The sequence below is a fragment of the Phocoena sinus genome, chromosome 3 (assembly GCF_008692025.1).
Source record: "Phocoena sinus isolate mPhoSin1 chromosome 3, mPhoSin1.pri, whole genome shotgun sequence".
Classification (NCBI taxonomy): Eukaryota; Metazoa; Chordata; class Mammalia; order Artiodactyla; family Phocoenidae; genus Phocoena; species Phocoena sinus.
Window position 1 is genome coordinate 59,748,253 of NC_045765.1, and position 26,495 is coordinate 59,774,747.

The following is a 26,495-nucleotide window of genomic DNA, read 5'->3' on the forward strand; positions in this document are numbered from 1 at the left end:
CTCCTTTCTCCTAATTTCCCAACCCCTGTGACTAGAATCAGCAACAATTACCTCTCCTTTCTGAGTAGCCTAGTTAGGAATTCAGAGCCGTCTTCTCCCGACCTGGGGAAGGGCGGTTCACTTTACAAGGTGTCCTGTCTCACCCACATTTGGGGAAAACATCAAGATGTGCAGTTTCCAGCATCTCAGTATTGGATTTTTAGGGGCTGTTGGACTGAAGAAGGAGCACTTATAGTCTCAGTCCTGCCTGGATTTCCATATTATAGAGACTGCTTCCTGCTGGTGGAATCAACAAGCAGTTTAAAAAAAACCCCAAAATCCAGCCACCTTCCAAACACCTCTAGCCTTGGATTCCATATCCTTCTTACAAGAGCTGGGGGAGGGCCTGGGTGTGACCAGAAGACTCAGACCCAGGTCCCGGGTATCCCACTGCAGCCCCAAACTACCCAGCTGGCAGGATGGAGATGGGCGAGCCATTTGGGGACAGCTCTGCTGGATCCCGACGCTGGGGGAAGGAGGAGGAGGGTCCTGCTTTCCACAGCCAGGCCTGGGCAAGCAGAGCCACTTCTGCCCCAAGCAAATCAATTGAAAGCCTTGGCCAAGCCCGTTTGAGTTGGTGAGAGCCCAAGTGGGAATTCCAATCTGCCAGTGTTTGCTCTGCAGGCAAAGAGAGCCAAACAGAAATGCTGCTCTGGGACTTTACACCAAATATCCAGTGACTTGTTCTGCCAGCAGTGCTGAGCCAGTCCTCTGCACATCACCCTCTCCCAGCTCCCTGCTCTGGGAAAGCCTTCTGCTTGTGCCCTTAAAGGAAGCTTGCCCTCCCACACCACAGCCCCACAGCCCGTGCCTGGGTTTCCCTGCTGGGACCGGGCCCTGCTGGTGCAACCGGCCACCCCGTACCAGCTCCACCTGGACACGCATTTCCCCCCCACCCACCCCCAGGTTCCTGATCTCTGCTTCCTGCTCTCAGCTCCATGCTTTCACCACTCCCACCTGCCTGCCCCAGCCACCTCGTCATTGGCCCAGTCCCTCTCAGCCCCTGATCAGGAAAGCCCACGGCAGCTGGTCTCACAGCAGAGGCATATCTGACAGCCAGGAAGCACGAACCATAGTTGACTGTGTCTCTTTTTTTTTTACACTGTCACATGTATTTTTTTTGATCTTTATAGCTGAACAGTTTTATCAGTTTTATCAGCCCATTTCTCAGAGGAAATAGCTGAGGTTTCAAAAGACCAGACACCTTGCCCGAGGTCACCTGATTAAGGAATCCAAGTTTCCTGACTCTAAAACCATGGTACTCACTAACTTGCCTCCCTGCAGAAGTTTTTAAATCTTTTGTTCACTCCCAGAGGCCTAGGGCAACTCCCACGATTCCTAGTGACAGCAGGCAGAGATGTTTCCGCATTCCCCCATGCAACACTGGCACATCCAGTGTGGGCAGTTGGCAACGTCTGCTTTATCCCAGCCCTGAATCGGAGCCACTGCCTGAGGCCTGTATCCTGGGCTGACTGGGCTGCACCCACCAGAGCCCCCCCGGAAGCCCCCAGCCAAGAGTCACCCCCTTCACAGTTAGGTACTGGGTGCACACCCCGCTTACTTCAGGGCCACCTCCCAGGGCACTGGCACGAAGTTCTCTCCACCCGAGGAAGGAGCGAGGCCAGACGCCCTGCCCTCACAGGGCTCCCCCACTGCACGGCGATGGGTCTCACGCTCCAGAGCGATCCTTCTTGGCACCGTTTCACACAGTTCTCAGTTTGGTCCTGAGTGCGATCATTTGCAAATGGAAATGATCTGAGTATCTTAGAAGACACATGCTTTCTGCATTCAAACAATTATTGTCACTTCCTCAGGGAAATTTTCTCTCATCCGTTCTGGCCGGATGACTGTCTCCCCTAGATAACCGTGGGCACCAAGAGGGCCAGGACGAGACTGTAGCTTTCTCGTCACAGAACCCCCAGCACCCTGCACAGCTCAGTAAATAGTAGTCGGGTGAATGAAACCACGAGTAAAGGCTTCCACCAGCCCTTGTCCTCTGGCTTCAGGGGTGCCGTCATCCAGGCCTGGAGCCCACGGGCCCCCCGTGGGACCCTTGTCCAGCCATTCTCAATTCTACATGTTTTCTACTGACCTGACTCCCCAGGGTGGGCCTGGGCACCCAGCTACAGATGCTGGCTTCCCACCCACAGCTCAACCCAGAACTCATTTCTCCTCTAAGAATAGGGCACCGCCAAGGTGACAGGCCTCAAGAACACTCCCCAGAAATGGGAGCAGAGGGGGCACTGCCGGGCCTCTGGTCTGGCCAGTCGGGAGCAAGGGGTGCCAGCCACCCTGCCCCACCTGGGCCTTCAGATGGCTCCATGATGGCTGGACTGGGGTGGTGCCAGGACCTTGCCAACTGTGGCAGTCATTTGGCCAGGGATGACACAGAAAATGCCACGTTTCGAGTAAAGAGTTCTAACTAACTTAAGGGGAGGGAGCAGCCCAAAGCGCCCGATGCTGCCACTCCTCTGGCCCCTGCATGAGGTGCCCCCCTGAGCTGCACACCACACAACAGTATCCTTCCAGTCACGGCTGCACCCCTGGGGCACCACCATCACTGTGAGCCAGGGAGAAGCAGAGTAGAACCCCAAAGAGGGGCCTCCAGGGCTCTGGGTGCACAGAGAGAGCTGTAGCTCTGCCAGGTGTGGGCACACACACAAAGATGAGGGCAGCAGAGCTTCCAGGATCAGTAGGGCCACACCAGCTCAAAGGAGCCACGCACTCTTATGGGGCGGCTGGAAGCCCTTCTCGGTCCGGGGTCCTCAGGTGGCTTTCCCAGGAACCCGGTGGGTCCTTGATGCTGGGGTCAAAGGAGGAGAGAGCCAGTGTGGACCCTAGGTGTGTCTTCTGGTCAGGGTGGGCCTTGAACCTCCCTCTCCCCACTCCCTACCCCCAAGGTCTGGCTGTGTCATGTGAGGGAGGAATCAGACTTCATGGGCATCTACTCAGGCCCAATTCCCAAAGGTGGAGAAATGCCATGATCACAGCAACCGAGAAGAGGCCAACTCAGAAAATCTGTGTTTAGTTGGCGGGACAGGGTGTCACAGCCTGCGAGGCCCTCGGTGCCTGGGTGCCCACAACCACTACTTCTCCTCGACCTTCTCCAAGGACTGGGACTGCTTCTTCTGGGGCAAGTCTTCAAGCATCAGGCTCAGCACATGCACCATCTCGTAGTACAGCTCCTGAAGCCTGGAAGTGGAGGAGGAGAGGAGGCCTGAGCTCACGAGTGGGCTCCATGCCGCCCTGGCCCTGCCCACGGCACTCTCGCACCCGCATGTTCACCACTCCTGGTAGGTGTGGGTCACGGAAGAGCAAGGCTTCAGAGCCACATGGGGCTGGGCTGGGAGCCCGGCTGTGCCACTCTACCTGTGGCCCCAGGAGTAAAGTCATTTCACCGCATGTGTCAGGTGGGAGGCAACAGACTCCTGGGCTCGGAGCGAGGTGAGCCCGTGGAGGTGCCCAGACGCTGCCTGGTCCACGCCTGGGCCAACACTGGTCATTCCTAGATCCCCTCCTTTTAGTTCCTCCTGTCTGCGAAGCCCTCAAGGCAGCTTTTGTTGAGAAACCAGGCTAATCGTGCACCTCCCCTTCCTGCAAGTAACGGCCAGAAGGACCCCAGCTAACTCAAACTGAGCACAGCCCTGGGCCAGGCCAAGCTCAGAGCTTCACACACATTGCTTCCATAGTCAGCCCATCCTGTGCCGGGTAGGAAAGGGACAAAGACTTTGCCAGAGTCACACAGCACCAAGCCAGGGGCTTCAGCTTCTGACTTGCCAGCCAGCAGCATTCTCTCGGCCCTCTGAAAAGTGCTTGGTGAGGAGGGTCTTGGAGAGTCAGAGGAGCCAGTATTTAAAAACAGGTCAGGGTGGGCTGGGGAGGCCAGTGGGTGGAGTCTCCCCCAGCCACAGGCCCGTCCGCACAGCAGCCCAGCCCCTGCACACCGCCAGGAAGGGCCTCACCCTACCCGCCCTGCACATCAGCCATTGCCCCCCTGGGCCTGGGGCCGGGTCAGCGGGGCTGGGACTGACTTGTAGATGGTAGCATCCTGGTTGTCCAGAGTGGACAAGTAGACATCAATGAAGGGTAGGCTAGTGCCAAAATCATTCAAGACCATGGGGTCAGTGTGCCGCAGGGTCTTCTTAAACTTCTCCACCAGCTCAGTGAAACTTTTGTGGTCAACATTCTTCTAGAGAGGGAAGCATAAAGAGAGCAAGGATGAGGAGGTAGTGACCAGGCTGCACAGAGACCTGGGGACCCTCCACGTGGGGCCCAGGCAGAGGCCTGACCCTGGCCCCATGATGAATCCTGAGTCCAATCACAATTCACCCCAACCCCTTCTGGGCCTGGACCCCCCTGACTGAGGTCACCTGGTGAGCCACCATCCCTGACGTGAGGACAGGTGACACGGGAAGGAATCGGTGAGAGCCTGAGCGTGGCTCAGCATTTCACCCTGTTCTGGACAAACCTTGGGCACACCGAGACAGGCGGGCATCTCCACCTCAGAGAGGAGGCTGAGGAGGAAGGCACCAGCCACTTGGCTGAGAAAGGGGCAGCATGCTGGTCACGACCCGGCCGAGCACCCCGGCAGCTCAGAGCACTTCGGCCGAAAAGAGAGGACTCTCCTCCAGCCCCTCACAGTTGTATCATGCTTGAGAGAAAATCTCCAGCCCTCTGTGCTCACTCTTGTTCCAGTTTAGAAAAACTGAGGTTAGTAACACCTGTCAGGGCCTCTGTGGCCTCGCCCACTCAGCGGACGGGGACGAAGCCTGCTTGGCACCTAGCGAGTCCTCAGGAACAAGAGTGCTCCGGGCAAAGGGCCCAGCAATGGAGTTTTGCCCATGAAGGAGGGAAATATGATAACCACAACACTCAACACTTGAAGAGGTCCAGAGAAACATAAAAATACAGAGAATAACGTCTGACTCTGCAAAGTACAGGGGGGTGAGTAGCTGACTTACCAAATGCCACAAATGCCTAAGGCCACCCGCCCTCCACGCAGGCCCCAAGGCCAATCTTCCTGACCATTCCTTCAGCCCTGACTGTCCCTCTGCTTGTCCGCCGGCCCGTGGAGACCACCTACCTGCGTCTGCATCAGCTTGCTGACCTCCTCCTGCTGCCACTTCAAAATCACATGCTTTTCTTCCATGAGTGTCATGTGTCTCTCTAGCATCAGCTCCCGCTCAAACTTTTTGACAGAGTCCTAGAGGGCGGGAGGATGGAGGTAAGATATGGGCTCTCAGTGCGCACCACTCCCGTCTTCCTTCTTCCCCAGTCTCCCACTGCTTCTCAGGCCCCTCAGCAGGAGGATCCCCTCACAGGCCAGCCCCCAGCTCAAGCTGCCAACTGTAGCTGCAGTGACTTCCTAAGCGCCTAGCCTGCACGCCAGCATCATGAGGGAGGGAAAATGCAGGGCTCAGGGCAAAGAGTCAGGCTGCGGGAGAGCCTGGTCACCCCCCCTCCACTTCAGGAGGGAGATAGTTCAGTGTCCTCCCTTGAGACTTGGCCCATCCACCTGCCACACTTACTACTCCCCCATCCTTACAAGCACCACCTCACCTCGGTGTGAATGATCATCACACCCACGAACATGCTAAGGAAGACGAAGGAGGCAAGCAAGATGAAGATGATGGTGAATGAACGGCTCAGAGTAAAATTCCGGGCATCCAGCTGCTGCTGCAGGTCTGTCCAGCCATCGACCTGCTCAGGCAAGGCAGGGTATGCTGAGCGCCTAGGCCCAGAGCGGCAGGCCTCCTCTCACCCACCGTGGGGAGCCCCAGCCCCACCGAGGAGCAGGCCGGCTTCCTTCCACATCAGCCCTGCGACAGCCCCTCATCCTCTGACTCCAGGGCATACATGCTGGCCTGGAGCTGCATGGCACCACTGGGTGGGGGCACTGCTGATCAAGGTGCCCTAAGGGCCCTCCTCCAAAAGGCCTTCCATCCCTCCCCAAAAGACAATGCCTCTCTGCCAGGCCCTCCTTTGGAGAGACCCCAATCTTTCCAGAGTCCAACAGAATCTAGACTTTGAGACTTGGGCTTTGCAGGCTTCTTCTGAGTGGCTTTGTGACAGCCTGTTCCCAAAAAGGCTCTGTGACATGGGTTTTCCTTCTAAATTAAACTTAATCTGAATGAATTGTCTTTTGAAAACTTTTTGAAAGTTTTACACCCCTGTGGGACAAATAAGAATGCTCTAGGGAGTCACAAGATTAGAGATAATCTTGTGGCCAGGGCACTGGCCTATCCTTAGTCCCAGGAGGCCAGCCCCCAGCTTCCCCAGACCAGCTAAGTGTCTGAACATGGGAAAGGCCCCCAAGTGAGGCCCAGCATGTCCACACGCCCACACCAGCTGCCAGTCCCTTCTCAAGTCCCCTGCCCCTACCACTGCTCCCAAACACGGTACCGTGGCCAAGCTGAAGAGGGTAAAGAAGGCCAGAGCCAGGTTCCCCCAGTTATTCAGGTCAGCACTCTCTGGAACTCCAAATAGGCAGAAGCCCAGGACAGCGAAGACGTACATCAGGACGAAGAGCAGGACGAGCACGGAGGCCACGGTGCAGGCTGTCTGCCCCATGGCGCTGATGAGTGTCTGCAAGGCACAGGCACTGGGGCTAGGCCAGGCTGCAAGGCTGGGTTGGACTCAGAGGACAGGGGTCCAGCCCGTCCCGACACCAGCTGCCCCAGAATCCAGTGCCTTGCCTGGCACATGGCAGATGCTCCATAAATGGTTGGATGAATGAATGAGTGAATGAATGGGAACTGTGCCCAGACTGAGGGCTGGACCAACCTAAGAGTGGTTCATCGATGCCTGGCCTCCACGCTCAGTTGCCCATGGGTGGATCGCCCGTGGTGTCCCAGGTCTCGTGCAGTCTCCCCATCAGCACCACTAAGCACTCCACTGGAACCCCAGCCTGCCTCTGTGGTCATCCTAAGGTGCCCTCAGCTGGGCGCCAGCCCTGAATGCTCTTCCAGGCCGAGGAAGAGTATGGGAACTACCCTGGGAGTGGGAATGAAGAAGGCTGAGGGGAATAGGACTTCTCAATTCTTCTGGGCCCCATTTCACAGGCAGGTCTCCACCTTGTGACCTTAGTCTTCCCCCATGAGATGGGTGTTTGTCTTATTTCCCATGCCTCATCGTTCCTTCTCCATGCCCTGGAGTCTTGCATATACATGTTCAGCTACCTTGATACTGTCACAGATACCATGTCAAGGTAGGAAGATGTTCCCATTTCAAGATGCAGGGTCTGAGGCTCAAAGAAGCAAAATGCCTTTGTCACAGTCACACTCTGCTAGAACGGCAGAGCGGGAACACATTCTCCAGCCCCTTGCCTTGTGCCACCACAGTCAACCACAAAAGCACCTCTTTCTAAGCCAAGATACTATTTATTGACTTAGCAGTAGGAAAGGAGGTACTGGTGGAGCTGGGACACAGGACAGTGAAGTTTTGACAGTCTGGGGTAAAGTGCAAAACAGAGAGACAACCCAGGAGCACTGGGGCTGCCCTGTATGTGGACCACTTTGGCAGCTGCCTGCAAGGGTGAATGCACACCTGACGCCCCCCTCCCCTCCTTGGGGGAAGAAAAATCAGTGTTAAGGGATTAATTCCAAAAGAACTGAGCTGTAAAAAAATTGCCTCCAATCCTGCAAGAGAGACAGAACTTCTTTCCCAAGACTGCTAAGACTGAAGAGGTAAGAACTCATGAAAAAGGCTGCAATGGGACACAGTCTGCAGGTGACATCTTCAGGGTGCGGAGGGGCAGGGCCATGTGGAAGAACCTGAGGTACCTTGGAAGGATGAGGGAGAGGCCCCGGTTGGGTCTCCCACTTCCAGGTTAGTGCACAGGCCCAGTGCCACCCAAGGTCAAAGCCAAGCAGCCTCGAGAACAGCCGTGCAGAAAAAGTCACGCTCCCCGGAAGCCTGTGTGGGACTGACTCCTGACCGCTGATCTTGGCCACGTTCTTCAAGCACTATCCAGACAGGCCCCATTATTCTGCAGTCTAGAAGGTTCAGAAATCTAGTCCCGGGAATGAGCCTCCAAGGTGGGAGAGCTGAGTCCAGGATGTTGGACCACCAGAGAACTCCCAGCCCCATGGAATATTAATCGGTGAGAGCTCTCCCAGAGGTCTCTACCCCAACACTATGATCCGACTCCACCCAAGGGCCAGCAAGCTCCAGTGCTGGACGCCTCATGCCAAACAACTGGCAAGACAGGAACACAACCCCACCCACTAGCAGTCAGGCTGCCTAAAGTCATACTAAGCTCACAGACACCCCAAAACACACCACCAGATGCAGCACTGCCCATCGGAGGGGCAAGATACCGCCCCACCCACCAGAACACAAGCACCAGTCGCCCCTACCAGGAAGCCTACACAAGCCACTGGACCAACCTCACCCACTGGGGGCAGACAACAGAAGTAAGAGGAACTACGATCCTGCAGCCTGCATAAAGGAGACCCCAAAGACAGTAAGTTAAACAAAATGAGAAGACAGAGAAATATGCGTCAGATGAGGAGCAAGGTAAAAACCCATCAGACCTAACAAATGAAGAGGAGACAGGCAGTCTACCTGAAAAAGAATTCAGAGTAATGATAGTAAAGATGATCCAAAGTCTTGGAAATAGAATGGAGAAAACACAAGAAACGTTTAACAAGGAGCTAGAACTAAAGAGCAAACAAACAGTGATGAACAACACAGCAATTGAAATTAAAAATACTCTAGAAGGAATCAATAGCAGAATAACTGAGACAGAAGAACGGATGAGTGAGCTGGAAGATAAAATGGTGGAAATAACTGCCACAAGGCAGAATAAAGAAAAAAGAGTGAAAAGAATTGAGCAGTCTCAGAGACCTCGGGGACAACATTAAATGCACCAACATTCGAAGTATAGGGGTCCAAGAAGAAGAAGAGAGAAAGAAAGGGTCTAAGAAAATACTTGAAGAGATTACAGTCGAAAACTTCCACAACATGGGAAAGGAAATAGTCAATCAAATCCAGGAAGCGCAGAGAGTCCCTTACAGGATAAACCCAAGGAGAAACACGCCAAGACACATATTAATCAAACTGTCAAAAATTAAATACAAAGAAAAAATATTAAAAGGAGCAAGGGAAAAGCAACAAATAACATACAAGGGAATCCACATGAGGTTAACCAGCTGGTCTTTTAGCAGAAACTCTGCAAGCCAGAAGGGAGTGGCAGGACATATTTAAAATGATGAAAGGGAAGAACCTACAACCAAGATTACTCTACCCAGCAAGGATCTCATTCAGATTTGAAGGAGAAATTAAAACATTTACAGACAAGCAAAAGTTAAGAAAACTAAGCACCACCAAACCAGCTCTACAACAAATGCTAAAGGAACTTCTCTAGGCATGAAACACAAGAGAAGGAAAAGACATACAATAACAAACCCAAAACAATTAAGAAAATGATAATAGGAACATACATAGCAATAACTACCTTAAATGTAAATGGATTAAATGCCCCCACCAAAAGACGTACACTGGCTGAATGGATATAAAAACAAGACCCGTTTATACGCTGTCTACAAAAGACCCACTTCAGACCAAGGGACACATACAGACTGAAAGTGAGGGGATGGAAAAAGATATTCCATGCAAATGGAAATCAAAAGAAAGCTGGAGTAGCAATACTCATATCAGACAAAAGAGACTTTAAAATAAACATTATTACAAGAGACAAGGAAGGATGCTACATAATGATCAAGGGATCAATCCAAGAAGAAGATATAACAATTGTGAATCTTTATGCACCCAACATAGGAGCACCTCAATACATAAGGTAAATGCTAAGAGCCATAAAAGTGGAAATCAATAGTAACACAATAATAGCAGGGGACTTTAACATCTCACTTATACCAATAGACAGATCATCTAAACAGAAAATAAATAAGGAAACACAAGCTTTAAATGATACATTAGATCAGATGGACTTAACTGATATTTATAGGACATTCCATCCAGAAACTATTTAGAATACACTTTCTTCTCAAGTGCACATGGAACGTTCTCCAGGATAGATCACATCTTGGGTCACAAATCAAGCCTTGGTAAATTTAAGAAAACTGAAATTGTATCAAGCATCTTTTCCGACCACAACGCTATGAGACTAGATATCAATTACAGGGAAAAAAACTGTAAAAAATACAAACACATAGAGGTTAAACAGCATGCTACTAAATAACCAAGAGATCACTGAAGAAATCAAACAGGAAATCATAAACTACCTAGAAACAAATGACAATGAAAACACAATGACGCAAAACTTACGGGATGCAGCAAAAGCAGTTCTAAGAGGGAAGTTGACAGCAATACAATCCTACCTCAAGAAACAAGAGGGACTTCCCTGGTGAAACAGTGGTTAAGAATCCACCTGCCAATGCAGGGGACACGAGTTTGATCCCTGGTCCGGGAAGATCCCACATGCCACGGAGCAACTAAGCCCCAGTGCCACGCAAGCCACAACTACTAAGCCCTTGGGCCACAACTACTGAAGCCCGTGTGCCTAGATACAGCCCATGCTCCACAACAAGAGAAGCCACTGCCATGAGAAGCCCGTGCACTGCAATGAAGAGTAGCCCCTGCTCGCTGCAACTACATAAAGCCCACGTGCAGCAATGAAGACCCAAAACAGCCAAATAAAAAAAGGAAAGAAAAAGAGACAAGAAAAATCTCAAATAAACAACATAACCTTACACCTAAAGCAGTTAGAGAAAGAACAAAAAAAAAAAACCCCAAAGCTAGCAGAAAGAAAGAAATCATAAATCAGATCAGAAATAAATCAAAAAGAAATGAAGGAAACAATAGCAAAGATTAATAAAACTAAAAGCTGGTTCTTTGGAAGATAAATAAAATGGATAAACCATTAGCCAGACTCATCAGGAAAAAAAGAGAGAACACTCAAATCAAAATAATTAGAAATGAAAAAGGAGAAGTAACAACTGACACTGCAGAAATACAAAGGATTGTGAGAGACTACTATAAGCAACTATATGCCAGTAAAATGGACAACCGGGAAGAAATGGACAAATTCTTAGAAAAGTACAACCTTCCAAGACTGAATCAGGAAGAAATACAAAATATGAACAGACCAATCAGGAGCACTGAAATTGAAACTGTGATTAAAAATCCTCCAACAGGGCTTCCCTGGTGGCGCAGTGGTTGAGAGTCCGCCTGCCGATGCAGGGGACGCAGGTTCGTGCCCCGGTCCGGGAAGATCCCACATGCCGCGGAGCAGCTGGGCCCATGAGCCATGGCCGCTGAGCCTGTGAGTCCGGAGCCGGTGCTCCACAACAGGAGAGGCCACAACAGTGAGAGGCCCACGTACCACAAAAAAAAAAAAAAAAATCCTCCAACAAACAAAAGCCCAGGGCCAGATGGCTTCACAGGTGAATTCTATCAAGCATTTAGAGAAGAGCTAACACGTATCCTTCTAAAACTCTTCCAAAATACTCCCAAACTCATTCTATGAGACCACCATCACCCTGATACCCAAACCAGACAGAGACACTACAAAAAAAAGAAAATTAAAGACCAATATCACTGATGAATATAGATGCAAAAATCCTCAACAGAACACTAGCAAACAGAATCCAACAATACATTAAAAGGATCATACACCATGATCAAGTGGGATTTATCCCAGAGATGTAAGGATTCTTCAATATATGCAAGTCAATCAATGTGATAAACCATATTAACAAACTGAAGAATAAAAACCATATGATCATCTCAATAGATGCAGAAAAAAGCTTTTGACAAAATTCAACACTGATTTATGACAAAAACTCTCCAGAAAGTGGGCATAGAGGGAACCTATCTCAACATAATAAAGGTCACATACGACAAACCCACAGCAAACATCATTCTCAATGGTGAGAAACTGAAAGCATTTCCTATAAGATCAAGAACAAGACAAGGATGTCCACTCTCACCACTATTATTCAACATAGTTTTGGAAGTAATGGCCAAGGCAATAGGAGAAGAAAAAGAAATAAAAGGAATACAAATCAGAAAAGAAGGAGTAAAACTGTCACTGTTTGCAGATGACATGATACTATACATAGAGAATCCTAACAATGACATCAGAAAACCACTAGAGCTAATCAATGAATTTGGTGAAGTTGCAGGAAACAAAATTAATGCACAGAAATCTCCTGCATTCCTGTACACTGACAACGAAAGATCAGAAAGAGAAATTAAGGAAACAACCCATTCACCATTGCAACAAAAAGAATAAAATACCTAGGAAAAAACCTACCTAAGGAGGTAAAAGACCTGTACTCAGAAACCTATAAGACACTGATGAAAGAAATCAAAAATGACACAAACAGATGGAGAGATATACCATGTTCTTAGATTGGAAGAATCAATATTGTGAAAATGACTATAATGCCCAAAGCAATCTACAGATTAATGCAATCCCTATCAAATTATCCACAGCGTTTTTTACAGAACTAGAAAAAAAATCTTAAAATAGGTATGGAGGGCTTCCCTGGTGGCGCAGTGGTTGAGAGTCCACCTGCCGATGCCGGGGACACGGGTTTGTGCCCTGGTCTGGGAAGATCCCACATGCCACGGAGTGGCTGGGCCCGTGAGCCATGGCCGCTGAGCCTGCGCAGTCCGGAGCCTGTGCTCCACAATGGAAGAGGCCACAACAGAGAGAGGCCTGCGTACTGCAAAAAAAAAAAAAATTTGTAGGGAGACATGAAACATCCCGAATGGCCAAAGCAATCTTGAGGGAAAAAAAACGGAGCTGGAAGAATCAGACTCCCTGATTTCAGACTACACTACAAAGCTACAGTAATCAAGACAACAAGGCACAAAAATAGGAATATAGATCAATGGAACAGGATAGAAGGCCCAGAGATAAACTCACATACCTATGGTCAACTAATCTATGACAAGGAGGAAAGGATATACAATGGAGAAAAGACAGTCTCTTCAATAAGTGGTGCTGGGAAAACTGGACAGCTACATGTAAAAGAATGAAATTAGAACACTCCCTAACACCATGCACAAAATAAACTCAAAATGGATTAAAGACCTAAATGTAAGACTGGACATTATAAAACTCTTAGAGGAAAACATAGGAAGAACACTCTTTGACATAAATCACAACAAGATCTTTTTTTGACCCACCTCTAGAGTAATGGAAATAAAAACGAAAGTAAACAAATGGGACCTAATGAAACTTCAAAGCTTTTGCACAGCAAAGGAAACTATAAACAGGATGAAAAGACAACTCTCAGAATGGGAGAAAATATTTGCAAATGAATTAACAGACAAAAGATTAATCTCCAAAATATATAAACAGCTCATGCAGCTCAATATTAAAAAAACAAACAACCCAATCAAAAAGTGGGCAGAAGACCTAAATAGACATCTCTCCAAAGAAGACATACACATGGCCAAGAGGCACATGAAAAGCTGCTCAACATCACTAATTATTAGAGAAATGCAAATCAAAACTACAATAAGGTATCACCTCACACGGGTCAGAACAGGCATCATTAGAAAATCTATGAACAACAAATGCTGGAGAGGGTGTGGAGAAAAGGGAACCCTCTTGCATTGTTGGTGAGAACGTAAATTGCTACAGCCACTATGGAGAACAGTATGGAGGTGCCTTAAAAAACTAAAAATAGAACTACCATATGACCCAGCAATCCCACTACTGGGCATATACCCTGAGAAAACCATAATTCAAAAAGTCACATGCACCCCAATGTTCATTACAGCACTATTTACAATAGCCAGGTCATGGAAGCAACCTAAATGCCTATCGACAGATGAATGGATAAAGAAGATGTGGCACATATATACAATGGAATATTACTCAGCCATAAAAAGGAACGAAACTGGGTCATTTGTACAGATGTGGATGGACCTAGAGACTGTCATACAGAGTGAAACAAGTCAAAAAGAGAAAAACAAATATTAACGCATATATGTGGAATCTAGAAAAATAGTATAGATGAACCGGTTCGCAAGGCAGATGGAGACACAGATGTAGAGAACAAGTGTATGGACACTAAGGGGGGAAAGTGAGGGGGCGGTTGTGGTGGGATGAATTGGGAGGTTGGGATTGACATATATAAACGAATATGTAAAAAATAGATAACTAATAAGAACCTGCTGTATAAAAAATAAATAAATAAAGTAAAATTTTTTAAAAAACTAAAAATAGAACTACCATATAACCCAGCAATCCCACTGCTGGGCATATACCCTGAGAAAACCATAATTCTAAAAGAGTCATGTACCACAATGTTCATTGCAGCTCTATTTACAATAACCAGGACATGGAAGCAACCTAAGTGTCCATCGACAGATGAATGGATAAAGAAGATGTGGCACATATATACAATGGAATATTACTCAGCCATAAAAAGAAATGAAATTGAGTTATTTGTACTGAGGTGGATGGACCTAGAGTCTGTCATACAGAGTGAAGTAAGTCAGAAAGAGAAAAACAAGTACCATATGCTAACACATATATATGGAATCTAAAAAAAAAAAAAAGTTCTGATGAACCTAGTGGCAGGGCAGGAATAAAGATGCAGATGTAGAGAATGGACTTGAGGACACAGTGGGGGAAAGGGAGGCTGGGATGTAGTGAGAGAGTAGCATGGACATATATACACTACCAAATGTATAGTAGATAGCTAGTGGGAAGCAGCTGCATAGAACAGGGAGATCAGCTCGGTGCTTTTTGACCACCTAAAGGGGTGGGGTAGGGAGGGTGGGAGGGAGGCACAAGAGGGAGGGGATATGGGGATATATGTATTCATATAGTTGATTCGCTTTGTTGTACAGCAGAAACTAACACAACATTGTAAAGCAGTTATACTCTAATAAAGATGTATAAAAAAAAAAAGAAATCTAGTCCCATGGATGTTTACCCAGATCCCCATAGGCTGGTAGCTCCTTCCCTGAGGAAGTCCTGCACTTTCTAGACCTACAGCCTGGCCCCCAGTAGGTGCCTGATTCTGAATTCCCAAATTCTTTGGGGAAGCAACTCCTAGCCCCCAGTTCAGCTGTCCTGGGCTCTGAATCAAGCTAGGGCTGCCCTCCTGGCCTTGGGGCATTATGGGCATGGAGAGGACCTCTTGTCAGGGCAGGTACTCGGGCCCTGCCGCTCTGATGGGTGGCACGTGATGCACCCCAAAGAGGAGCAGGCAGGGAGGGAGGCGAGGCTGATGCTCTCACTTGCAGCCCAGTGTCTGAAGGTGGTTCTTCAGGCTGAAATGCAGATGAACAAGGACAGTGTGGCCCTTGGTTGCCCAGCTAACAGAGCTTCTCTGTGTGCAAAACAGCAAGGAACTATTTCTTCATGGTGCAGGTTTATTGCCATGAGGTGGAAAGCAGAATGTCATCTTAATTCATCAGGGAACAGGAGTCAAGAATGTGCCAGAGGGCTTCCCTGGTGGCGCAGTGGTTGAGAGTCCGCCTGCCGATGCAGGGGACACGGGTTCGTGCCCCGGTCCGGGAAGATCCCACATGCCGCGGAGCGGCTGGGCCCGTGAGCCATGGCCGCTGAGCCTGCGCATCCGGAGGCTGTGCTCCGCAACGGGAGAGGCCACAACAGTGAGAGGCCCGCGTACAGCAAAAAAAAAAAAAAAAAGAATGTGCCAGAGTGCCAGCTCTGGGCACTGAGCTGCAGCTCTGTTAGAGCTTCATCTAGACCTGAATGAATATAAATCAGCACAGAGGTGCAAGGCTCCACCGCTGGCACCTCCAGCTCCCCTGGCCAGCTGGCCAGGCTGGTGTACAGAGGGCATGTAATCCAGAGTCACTCTGGGGGTCCAGGGACATCCCCAAACCCATAGAAGAGCTACAACGGGGGGGGGGGGTCTGATGGTTCCCCAGGGAACAACTTTTGGATACAAGGCTCTGCTTAATGACAGAAAGACCTTGGGGTCAAACATGGACTGTATGCGTATGAACATGCTGTGTTTGCGTGCCCTTGGGTGTCTGCGTGACCACATGGACCAAAGGCCACGCAGAGGCCTTCGGTCACCAAGCAAGCCAGGCTGAGCTCTGGGATAGGCCTTGGCCAGTGGGGAGGGCTGTGTGCCCTTCACTGGATCCCTGGGCTATCCCTGCCGGGCACCAAGACCCTGGCACCTCCAGGCCTTCCCCGCTGACCAGGCTGCCACAACACAATGCACGCAGCAGGTGGCTCGTGTCCTCAGCCTCACAAGGGACAATCTGGGTCACTGCCCCTCCCCCCATTCCCCAAGACGGAAGCCCCTCCTGCCACCAGTCCTTTCTGCTTCCTCCTCCCTGCACAGCCCTGGACTTCCTTTCCCTCAGCCCACCACCATCACCACCTTCCTCTCATGACTCCTGCATGTCTCTGGCACCTTCATTCCACAGTGATCTCTCTCCTGGCCTTCCCTGTAAACCCTCTCTTGCCTGAGGACATCGCTCCCCAGCAGCCCTCTAGAGGGAGGCTGCTCATCCCCCACTCACCTGATTCAGGAGGCCATCCCCTACTTTATCCTCGGAGTCCCAGCCTCCATGGGCAAAGCCCCTGCCTCTGGGCAGGGCCAACCTTCCACCTTCCCACACCCTGTTGCATCTTGGAATGGCTCCACCCCACCCTGCTGTCATCCTGGGGGCCTTCAGCATCTCTGTGGACATCCACCAATCCCCAAGAGGACAAAGCCTCTTCGTCCCTTGACTTCCTCATCTCCAGCGACCCTTGAATCACTTTAGGCCCCTGCTCCCTTGGTGCCCCATACCCAAAAAAATGGGCACAGCCTCCACTGTCTGATTACTCCCTCACTCCGAGGTGCCCGCCACCTGGCACTCACCTCCCAAAGAGCTCCAGTCTTCTTTCCTGTCCACCCACCTTACTCTCATCCCTCCCTGACATAGCCTCCATAGGCCAGCACCTCAGACACTCCCTTCCCCACTTCTAGGACACATTATAGGGTCTGCCTCTAGCCCACGAACAAGGGGAGTCACTCTCAAGTGTAAAAGGAGCGGTGCCATGACTCGAGGTGCACTTTAGAGATTCCTCCAGCTGCTGAGGCATTTCTGCTCCAGGGCTCTCAATAGTGTGGGAAGCCACTGCAGGAACCCATGGAAAGGTGAATGGTGATGGAGAAAAAATGATGGCTGTTGGAGTGAAAAGATGTGAACAAGCCAAGAACTATCTAGGAGGCCAGGCTGTAGGACTTTGAGAGAGAGAGCTCAAAGCCGACACTCAAACTTATGACTTGGCAGTTGACTTGACAGGAGGCACCCATCCCCAACAGACAAAATACAGGAGGAGGAGCCAGGTCTTGGGATTGGAGGGTGGGGGTGGGAGGAGAGTGAAGACTTCCGGTTTAGACACGTTGAGTTTGAGGAGTATGTGAGCTATCCAGGAAGCAGTTAGGTCTGAAGTTCAAAGAAAGTGGCGTGGGCAGGTGAAGACCCCTGACAAGTGCAAAAGGTCACCCAAAGAGAATATAGAGTGAGGAGAGAAGAGAGCTCAGGACACAGTCCTGAGAAAACCACACTCATGGGCAAGGCAAAGAAAACATGCACCTGAGAAGTTATGCCTAAGAGGCTGGAGGGAAACCAGGAGAAAGCAGTGACAGGAGGCTGCTGGCAACCTCAGAGGGGCTAGTTACAGGGGAGAGGAGGGAGGAAGCCCGGACACAAATGACAGGTAAGGAAGAGGGACTGGGAGAACAGACACCTCTTCCAGGAGCCTTGCCGTGAAGAGAAGCAGGAGGATGGGACCATGCTCCCATCCTGGGAGGGGACACACATGGGTATGTGACCACGTGAGAGCAAGACCTGAATGCATGGGGTCTGCAGGAGGGGGAGCTCTTTAACATGCGCCTATTCTCCACTCAGGCTTGGGGCTCCCTTGGGCTCCCTGAGTGTCGGACCTAAGCCCTAGACAGACAGACACCAGGCTGGCCTAGGGGCAACCTCTCAGCAGAACAGGCCGACACACCCTAACTTGTCGAATACGTCCAAACCAGCCCCTTCCTGGAGAAGCACGGGTACTGACCAGAGCCAAGGAAAACATACCATGTCCAGGATGAACACCTGAGGGCACGTTTGGGGAACCTCTGAAGTTTGTTCTGGAACCTCTGAGCTAAGTAAAGACTGGCCACCCTCTGCCCTTTCGGCTGGAGCAGCACTTCCAGAGCTGCCTGAACAAGTCATGAGACCATTCCCATCAAGAGAAGCAGCAGATTTTTCAATCGTTCGGGAAAAGCAGTGAGTGGCTGAAGCCACAAAAAGCTGGAGACTCCTGGGCATGTAGTCCAAAGGGTCTGGACCATAAGAAAATCAGTCACTTTGCAACATGGGAGAGAGGAAACGATCAGATGGTCTTGAGTCAGACACACCTTTCGAAGCTCAGCTCCAGCATCTAACTGCTGAGTGACCTTGGGTCTCAATTTCTTCATCTGTAAAATGGAGCTAATACCTTTCCTACAATCGTTTTAAGATTAAATGAGATAACACAGATAAACATCAACCTGTCACACAAGAGGACTCAGTCACTGCATGAGAGTAGTTGAATTATCACTTCATCAGGGGCTGATGGGCAGACGGGCCCTATCACCTGCACTCCCAGAACCACGGCATCCCATGTCACTCACCCGGATGCCGCGGCTATAGGGGATAAGCTTGAGAATGCGCAGGGACTGTACGCCATCGGCGATGTTGAGGTAAGGGTAGTGCTTGCCCTTGATCTTGCGGAGACTGTAGGGGATGAAGATGATGATGATAATGATCACATCTAGCAGGTTGTAGCCATCCTTCCAGTAGTTGATGGGGTCCACGTAGAGCTTCATGCAGAACTCGGAGCTATAGATGGACACAAAGATGAGCTCTGAGACCTACAGGGGTGGTAAGGGTAGGAGGGTCAGACCAAGCTGCAGACCTTACCCCTGCCTGGGCCACCCAATCAGGTGTGTGTGTTGGCGGGGCGAGGGTGGGAGCGGGTGCTCCTAAGTCAGCCACAAGACAGAGAAACCCAGGCAGAGTCCCTGGCACACAGTGGACACAATGTGCCTGATTCCCTTCTCTTTCTGTGTCTTGCCTACCCTGTGGCCCCGAGCTTAGGGCTGGGTTTGACACAGATGGCTTGGGAATGACTGACTGACCGATGGACAGAATGACTATTGAGGCCCGGTGGGAGGTGCGTGTCAGGCAACCCGGATTTCCAAAGAGAAGATCCCAAGAGCCTTCTGGCCAACCTGAATACCCAGACTTTTGGGAAAGGAGATGAACTACTCACATATCTACTTTATTTACTCTATTATCACACATACTTAAAATCAGTTAATTAATCTGCTTCTGAAGAACATTCTGCTTTTTTTTCCACTTTTATACTTTATGAAACAATCTTATTCAAATTCTTCTCATGCATCTACAACTCCAGTGGCTTTGATTTTACCAAAAGGTACTTTCTGAGTCATCTAAGTTTTTCCTTATCATCAGTGAACTCATTCATTGAGGAAGCTTTGATTAAGCATCTACCACATGCCAAGCAAGCACTGTTTCAGGCACAGGGAAATGAAACAATGAGACAGTCTCACTTTTTTTTTTTTTAGAAGTTAATTTTTTTTTATTGGGAAACCAAGGTAACAAACCTAAACTTATTGAAAATGAAATCAGTAACTAAGACTCTGCAGGCCCCATCCCCAACCAGCACCAAGGCCGCTGTTTGGCCTAACCCCAGTTTCTCTCATCCCCAAAAGAACAACCATGTGAAGAACCTGGGGTCAACCTCAGGGCACACACTGCAACTCCCTCTACCCCACCCTCAAATGACACACACACCCTGGATCAGCAGGCTGGGTCTAGGCCCAAGGAGGGAATAGTGAGGTTTCCTGGGTGGCAGGGAATCCCGCCCCAACCTGGTCAAAATCCCGAGTTAGGAAAGGAAGACAGAAGGGAGACTGGCTTGCCCACCCACTCCCCTCCCCTCAGTCCCCCCAGACAACAGGCTCACATTCCTGATCAGTAACACTGTGATTCTGAGGTGTCAGTAGGGCTCCCAGTGGCTTCACCGGATTACTGCAAAGGGCCCAGGGGAGGGGGCAGGCATTTACCCTGCCACCTGTTCAGTATTAGCCAGCCAAGCTGCTGCCCTCAGCTTGTGCTGTGGCTCCTCTCCCCTGTAGATACCCACGGCTGGGAACCAGGCCTCCTGCCAGAGAGAAATGAGTCCAGGAGGCCCTTGCTTCCCCAGCCAGGGAGGAAGGATGGCCTGGGAAGCCTGGGACAGCTACACCAGCTTCTTGGCTTCCAAGAAGCTCTTGGGGTGTCGCATCTGCCCGACGCCAATGGCTACGAGAATGAGGGTCTGCAGGATAGATCACCACAGCACGCCCAGGAAGCTGACGGTCTAGTAGGGGAGACAGAAATGAATGTTTAGACAAATACATACATAACATCAGACAGGAAGGAACGTGAAACAGCCAAAGGGGAGAGAGGGGCTGGCCAGGGTGGGGAGGGGCAGGCATGGCAGCTACTTTAGAAAAGGTGCTGAGTGGAGGCCTTGCTAAAGCCAGGGATGGAGCCATAATAAAAACTGGGAGACTACTCCCCAATGGCGAGTACAAGGGCCTTAAGGGGAGAAAGGAACAGCAAAGCCCGCGTGGCAAAACAGAAAGGGGTGAGCAGAGCAGGAGATGCAGTTGGAGGGGCGGGCCATGTAGGGAGGGCCTTGTAGGCCTGGTGAGGGCTGTGAACTTTAACCTCAGCCTTGGAGGAGTTTGAGCAAGGGAGTGATGTGAACTGATTTACATTTTAAAGAGATCTCCGTGGTAAAGAGACCGTGGGGGAACTGGCAGGAGTAGCAACTGGGAGGCAAGTTAGGGAGGAGGTGCTAGATAGTAGAAGAACCATCATCCAGGCAAGAGACGAGGTTAGATTGTATTGGAGTGCGGGACAGTGTGGAGCTGAAGAGAAGAGGACAGATTCCGGAAGTATTTTGTGGGCAGTGATGACAGGACTTGCTGATGGACTCAGGGATGCACAGGGTAGAGAGAAGGCAAGGAAGACTCTAGTGCTTCACACAGAGCAACTGGGTAAACGCCGATACCTTTAACTGAGATGAGTTTGGGGTGGGGTGAAGGGGGGCTAGAGAGAGTTTCTATTTCCATTTCTAGAGGGAAATAGAAAAGGTTTTGAGATACACCACCTTTTAAATATGTCAGATGCTGTCACTGGAAATTGTAACTCAAGCCACGACTATCCATTTGGAAAACATTAGGGCAGCTGGTGGTGTTATTTGTCCTGTATACTTATATTTGTGGTCACCACGTGGCAACCATTTATATACACTTTTATGTTTGTTAACTACAATGAAACATTTAATATACACAAAAAGGTATAAAGAATAATATAATGAACAACCATATACCACCACCCAGCTTAAGAAATAAAATATCACCATTACAGGCAGAGCCTCACATTGATCAGATCCCCTTCTCTTCCCACAAAAGTAATCCTATTTTAAACCTGGAGTATGTCTTGCTCGTGTGTTTTATACTTTTACCACATATGTATCCCTAAAAGTACATAGTATGGTTTTGCATTTTTTATACACTACATAAATTGCATATACATTACAGTATTCTTTGGGTGATTTTTTTTCATTTAAAATTATAAGATTCATCATGTTGATATATGTAAACCTAGTTTAGCGTTTCACCACTATTTAGCAATTCCACTTATGAAAACAGTTACCCATTTTTTACTACGGCAAAGAGTATAAAAGTACAAAAAGTTTGAGTCAGGTTGCAGGGCCATTTAAAAAGTGGACTTAAGGTCCTTTGCCCCTGGGCCCTCTCCCCAGCCAGATAGTGGGCAAGATGGCTGGGTGTGCAGCATCCTCGAGCCCATGAGCAGTTCCTCCGTGCCCCTAGGGACCCCAGCCCCTGCCACAGCAGATTCTGAACACCCCTTGGGCTCCCAGCTGCTGGGCCGCCAGCACCAACTTCTGGAGCACCCGAAAGGGAATTCTCCTGTTTGCTAAGATTCTATTGTGCCTGGTGATTCTGACCTGCCTTGACTGCTGACTGAGATGATCTTTGCTGCTATATTCTTTATCATCTATGTGTGCTACCTGCACACCGAGATATAGGCTATCAGCTGGCCTTGGAGTGATTTCTTCCAAACCCACATAGTGGTCATCCTCTACCTGATCACCTCAACCGTTGTCCTTGTTGAGAGAAGAAACCACTCCAAAATCATCACAGGAGTACTGGGTCTAATCGCTGGGTACCTACATGGCCATGATGCCCACGTTACCTTCCCCTTGCGGCAGCAGACACAGCTGCCCCACTAACCCTGCAGATGGCCAGCTGTAGTTGAACTCCCTTCATTTCTCTCTGAAACCTGCAAATAACACCTCCATCGAAATAACTCCCTGCCCTTACAACACTCCCAAACAACTCATAGCCCCATGTTTTTCTGTACACATGTGTAGTTTTTCTCTGTTACACACATAGGAGTGGAATTACCTGACTGTAGAATATGAGCATCTTCAGCTTCACTGGATTTTGCCAAATTGTTTTCTGAAGCTATTGTACTAACTTACTTTAATACCAACGATGCTCCTTATTTTTTATTTCTATTGGAGTATAGTTGTTTCACAATGTTAGGTTAGTTTCTGCTGTACAGCAAAGTGAATGTTATATGTATACATATATCCCCTCTTTTTTAGACTTCCTTCCCATTTAGGTCACCACAGAGCATTGAGTAGAGTTCCCTGTGCTATACAGTAGATTCTCATTAGTTACCTATTTTATACATAGTAGTATATATATATATGTCTATCTCAATCTCCCAATTCATTCCACCACCACCCTCCCCGCCTTGGTATCCATAAGTTTGTTCTCTACATCTGTGTCTCTATTTCTGCTTTGCAAATAAGTTCATTTGTACCATTTTTCTAGATTCCACATGTAAGCGATATTATACGATATTTGTTTTTCTCTTTCTGACTTACTTCTGAACAATGCTTTATTTTTTTTTAACATCCTTACCAATACTTCCTACTGTTGGACTTCTTAATTTTTGTCAATCTGATGAATATGAAATGGTATCTTATTTTTCAGTTTGTCATTTCTCTAATTATTAATGAAGTTGGGCATCTTTTTATATGTTTAAATTGTAAATTGCCTTTTCCTAATCTGTTGCCAAATTTTCTGCTAGATTGTTTTGTCTTTTTCTTATTGATTTGGAAGACAATATATCACATACTTTGAATCCTAAGCCTTTACCTGTTATATGTGTTTCAAATAGCATCTCCTACAGTGATTTATCCTTTCACCTCTTTAAGGATCTTTTGATGAATAGAAATTTAAAGTTTTAATGGAATCAAATTAACCAAACTTTTTCTCCATGGCTTATTTATTTCATACCTTAAGATACCTTTCCCTTCTGAGATCATACAAATCTATATTTTCTTCTAAAAATTTAAAGTTTCACTTTTCAAGTTAGGTCTTTAGCTGTGTATGCTGGAAGGTAGAGATCCAATTGTGTTTTTTCTTTCCACATGTACTGTTTAATGAAGAATTTATCTTCCACCACTCATTTGCAATGCCATCTGACAGGGGCCAGGTTTTCATACAAGCCAGGTCTGTTTCTGAGCACTCTATCCTGTTCCATTGGTCTATCTGTCTATCCGCACATCATCACCCTACTTTAATTACTGCAGCATTATAGGAAGTCTTATTACCTGGTAAGTCAAGACTTCTCCCCTTTTCACTTTCAAAACCATCTTGGTTTTTTATATTTCATTCTTTTATCTAAATTTTAGCATCAGCTTTTGGCGACCCATAAAAAAATCCTGCCAGATTTCTTATTGGAATTTCATTGATACAATAGCTTAATTAGGCAAGATTGCATCTTGAAGAAACTAAGTCTTTCTATGCATGATCTGATATACCCTTCCATTTCTTTGTCTTCTTTAATGACCTTTATAGAATTTTTTCCTCCTTAAAAGTCACCCAAGATTTTATTAGCTTTGCCTCTAAGTACTTTTTGTATTTTATTAGAAGTGCTATCATTTTTGTTGCTGACATATTAAATATATTTTATTTATTAATCACATATCCACCAAGTTTGCTGGACTTTAATATTTATTAACTTTATTAATTGTATTAACTTTATTAATTAATAATTCTTCCAGATTCTTTTGGGATTTCTATACAGGAATCATAACACCTGTGAATAATGACAGTCTTTTAAAACTTTCTTTCTTATCCTTAATGTTTTTTATTCCTTTTCCTTGTATTATACATTGGCTAAGATGCTAATACAAATCTTGTCAATAATAACTGGCCTACACCTTTAAAGGGAATACTGTTACAGTTTCACCACTGAGTGTGAATTTTGACGTAGGTTTTTCATAGGTACTCTTAATCACTTAAAACAAATCCTTTCTACTCCTAGTTTGCTAAATTTTTATCATGAAAGATATTCATGATAAACTTTTTTCTACATCTCTTAAAGTGATTTTATTGGGGTTTTTTACTCATTTAATATTTTAAGCTGGTTAATAAAATTTCTAGATTTTTCTAATATTCACATTCCTGGAAAACCCCAACTTGGCAATGCTATATTACCTTCTTCATATATTTTTTAAAATTCAGTTTCCTAATATTCTGTTCGGGATTTTTATGTCCAAGCTCATGATACTGGGTGTAATTTTCCTTTTTCATATGGTCATTGTCTAGTTTTGTTTTGGCATGACGGATATACAGTTGTCCCTTGGTATTCCCAGGGGATTGGTTCCAGGACCTCACCCCCCATGGATACCAAAATCCCAGGATGCTCAAGTCCCTTATATAAAAAGGCATAGTATTTGTATATAACCTATGCACATCCTCCCCACGTACTTTAAATCATCTCTAGATTACTTGTAGTACTATACTTGACCTTAGCCAAAAGGTCGAGAAGCGATCTAGATTATATATAGTAATCTAATACAACATAAATGCTATCTAAAAATAGTGGTAAATACAATGTAAAGTCTATGTAAATAGTTGCCAGGCAAGCAGCAAATTCAAATTTTGCTTTTTGAAATTTTCTGTAATTTTTTTCTTAGAATACTTTTGATCCCTGGTTGGTTGAATCCATGGATTTGGAAACCATGATACACAGGGCCAACGGTACTGGCTTAACGAAATGAACTGTCTGTGGGCAGGGCAGATATGCTCATTTATCTAATCACTAAAAGCATTTTATATGTTTGGAATTTTATCTTCCACGTAAAACGATCTGGTTCAAGTTACTTGTTTTTTGTTTTAGGAGATGGAAAATTTTCACTACTAATCCAATGCTTTATAAACACTAAAGGACACATATGAACACATATTTTTTCAAGTATTTCCTTTTTTATTGAGAGTTTTGTAATTTTTTTCTAGAAAATTATCTTATTTCAGCTAGGTTTTCAAATTTATTGCCATAAAATTATTAGATTTCTGACATCTATTGTAAATAGTGGTAAATGCAATTTCTCTTTTTAATCCCTAACATGATTCAGGGCTTCACTAACAACTTATCATGATTGTCTCATCAAGAAAGTTATTTTATAATTATTTTCTAAGATCTAACTTTTGGCTTTGTTGATCCCTTTGTGTTGAATCTTTGTTTTCCATTTCATTAATTTTTGCTCTTACCTATTTCCTTTTTTCTACTTTCCTTTTTTGTTTTTTTCCTTTACTTTTCCTTCCTTTTTCTCCCTTTGGATTTTATTCTGTTGCTCTTTTCCAACAGGTCAGCTCAATAATTTTTAAAATTGAGATATAATTCATGTACCATAAAATTCATCATTTTAAAGTGTAGAATTCAGTAGGGAGGGGGTTCATTTTGAGTATTTATTATCTTTAGGTTTTGATTGTGGTAAAATATACATACCATGAAATTGATCATTTTAAAGCATTTTTAGGTATACAATTAATTCAGTAGTATTAAGTATTCACATTATTACACAATCATCCCCACTATCCACTCCAAGAACTATTTCACTATCCTAAACAAAAACTCTGTATCTAATAAACAATAATTCCCATTCTCCTCTCTAGCCATCTCATAGTAAATTCTATTCTACTTTCTGTATGAATTTGCCTATTCTAGGTACTTTATATAAGTGCAACCATACAATTTTTGCCCTTTGTGTGTCTGGTTTATATATCACTCAGCATGATGCTTTCAAGGTTCACCCCCATTGTAGCATGTATCACAATTTCATTCCTTTTTAGGGCTGAATAATATTCCATTTTATGAATATACCAAATCCTCTTTATCCATTCACTGGTTGATGGATACGTGGGTTGCTCCCACCTTTTGGCTATTGAGAATAATGCTGCTATGAACATTGCTGTGTGACTATCTATATGAGTCCCTGTTTTTGATTTTTGGGGGTATACACCTGGAAGTAGAATTGCTGGATCATATGGTAA

At 47.0% G+C, this 26,495-nt stretch overlaps 1 protein-coding gene and 1 pseudogene across 1 annotated transcript in view; one reads left to right on the forward strand and one right to left on the reverse strand.

Annotated features, from left to right (window-relative positions):
• Positions 1-2,321: 2,321 nt before the first annotated feature.
• Positions 2,322-26,495, reverse strand: part of CATSPER3 (cation channel sperm associated 3) — a 38,034-nt gene continuing 13,860 nt past the window's right edge. Inside the window, exons 3-8 of the mRNA XM_032627253.1 lie at positions 18,672-18,911; positions 6,442-6,624; positions 5,599-5,739; positions 5,123-5,242; positions 4,071-4,228; positions 2,322-3,231 (exon numbers count right to left, since the gene is read on the reverse strand). Coding sequence (XP_032483144.1) covers positions 3,126-3,231; positions 4,071-4,228; positions 5,123-5,242; positions 5,599-5,739; positions 6,442-6,624; positions 18,672-18,911 — 948 coding nt within the window. The 3' untranslated portion in view covers positions 2,322-3,125. The remainder of the gene's footprint in view (positions 3,232-4,070; positions 4,229-5,122; positions 5,243-5,598; positions 5,740-6,441; positions 6,625-18,671; positions 18,912-26,495) is intronic.
• On the forward strand, positions 19,181-22,394 carry LOC116750518 (annotated as a pseudogene).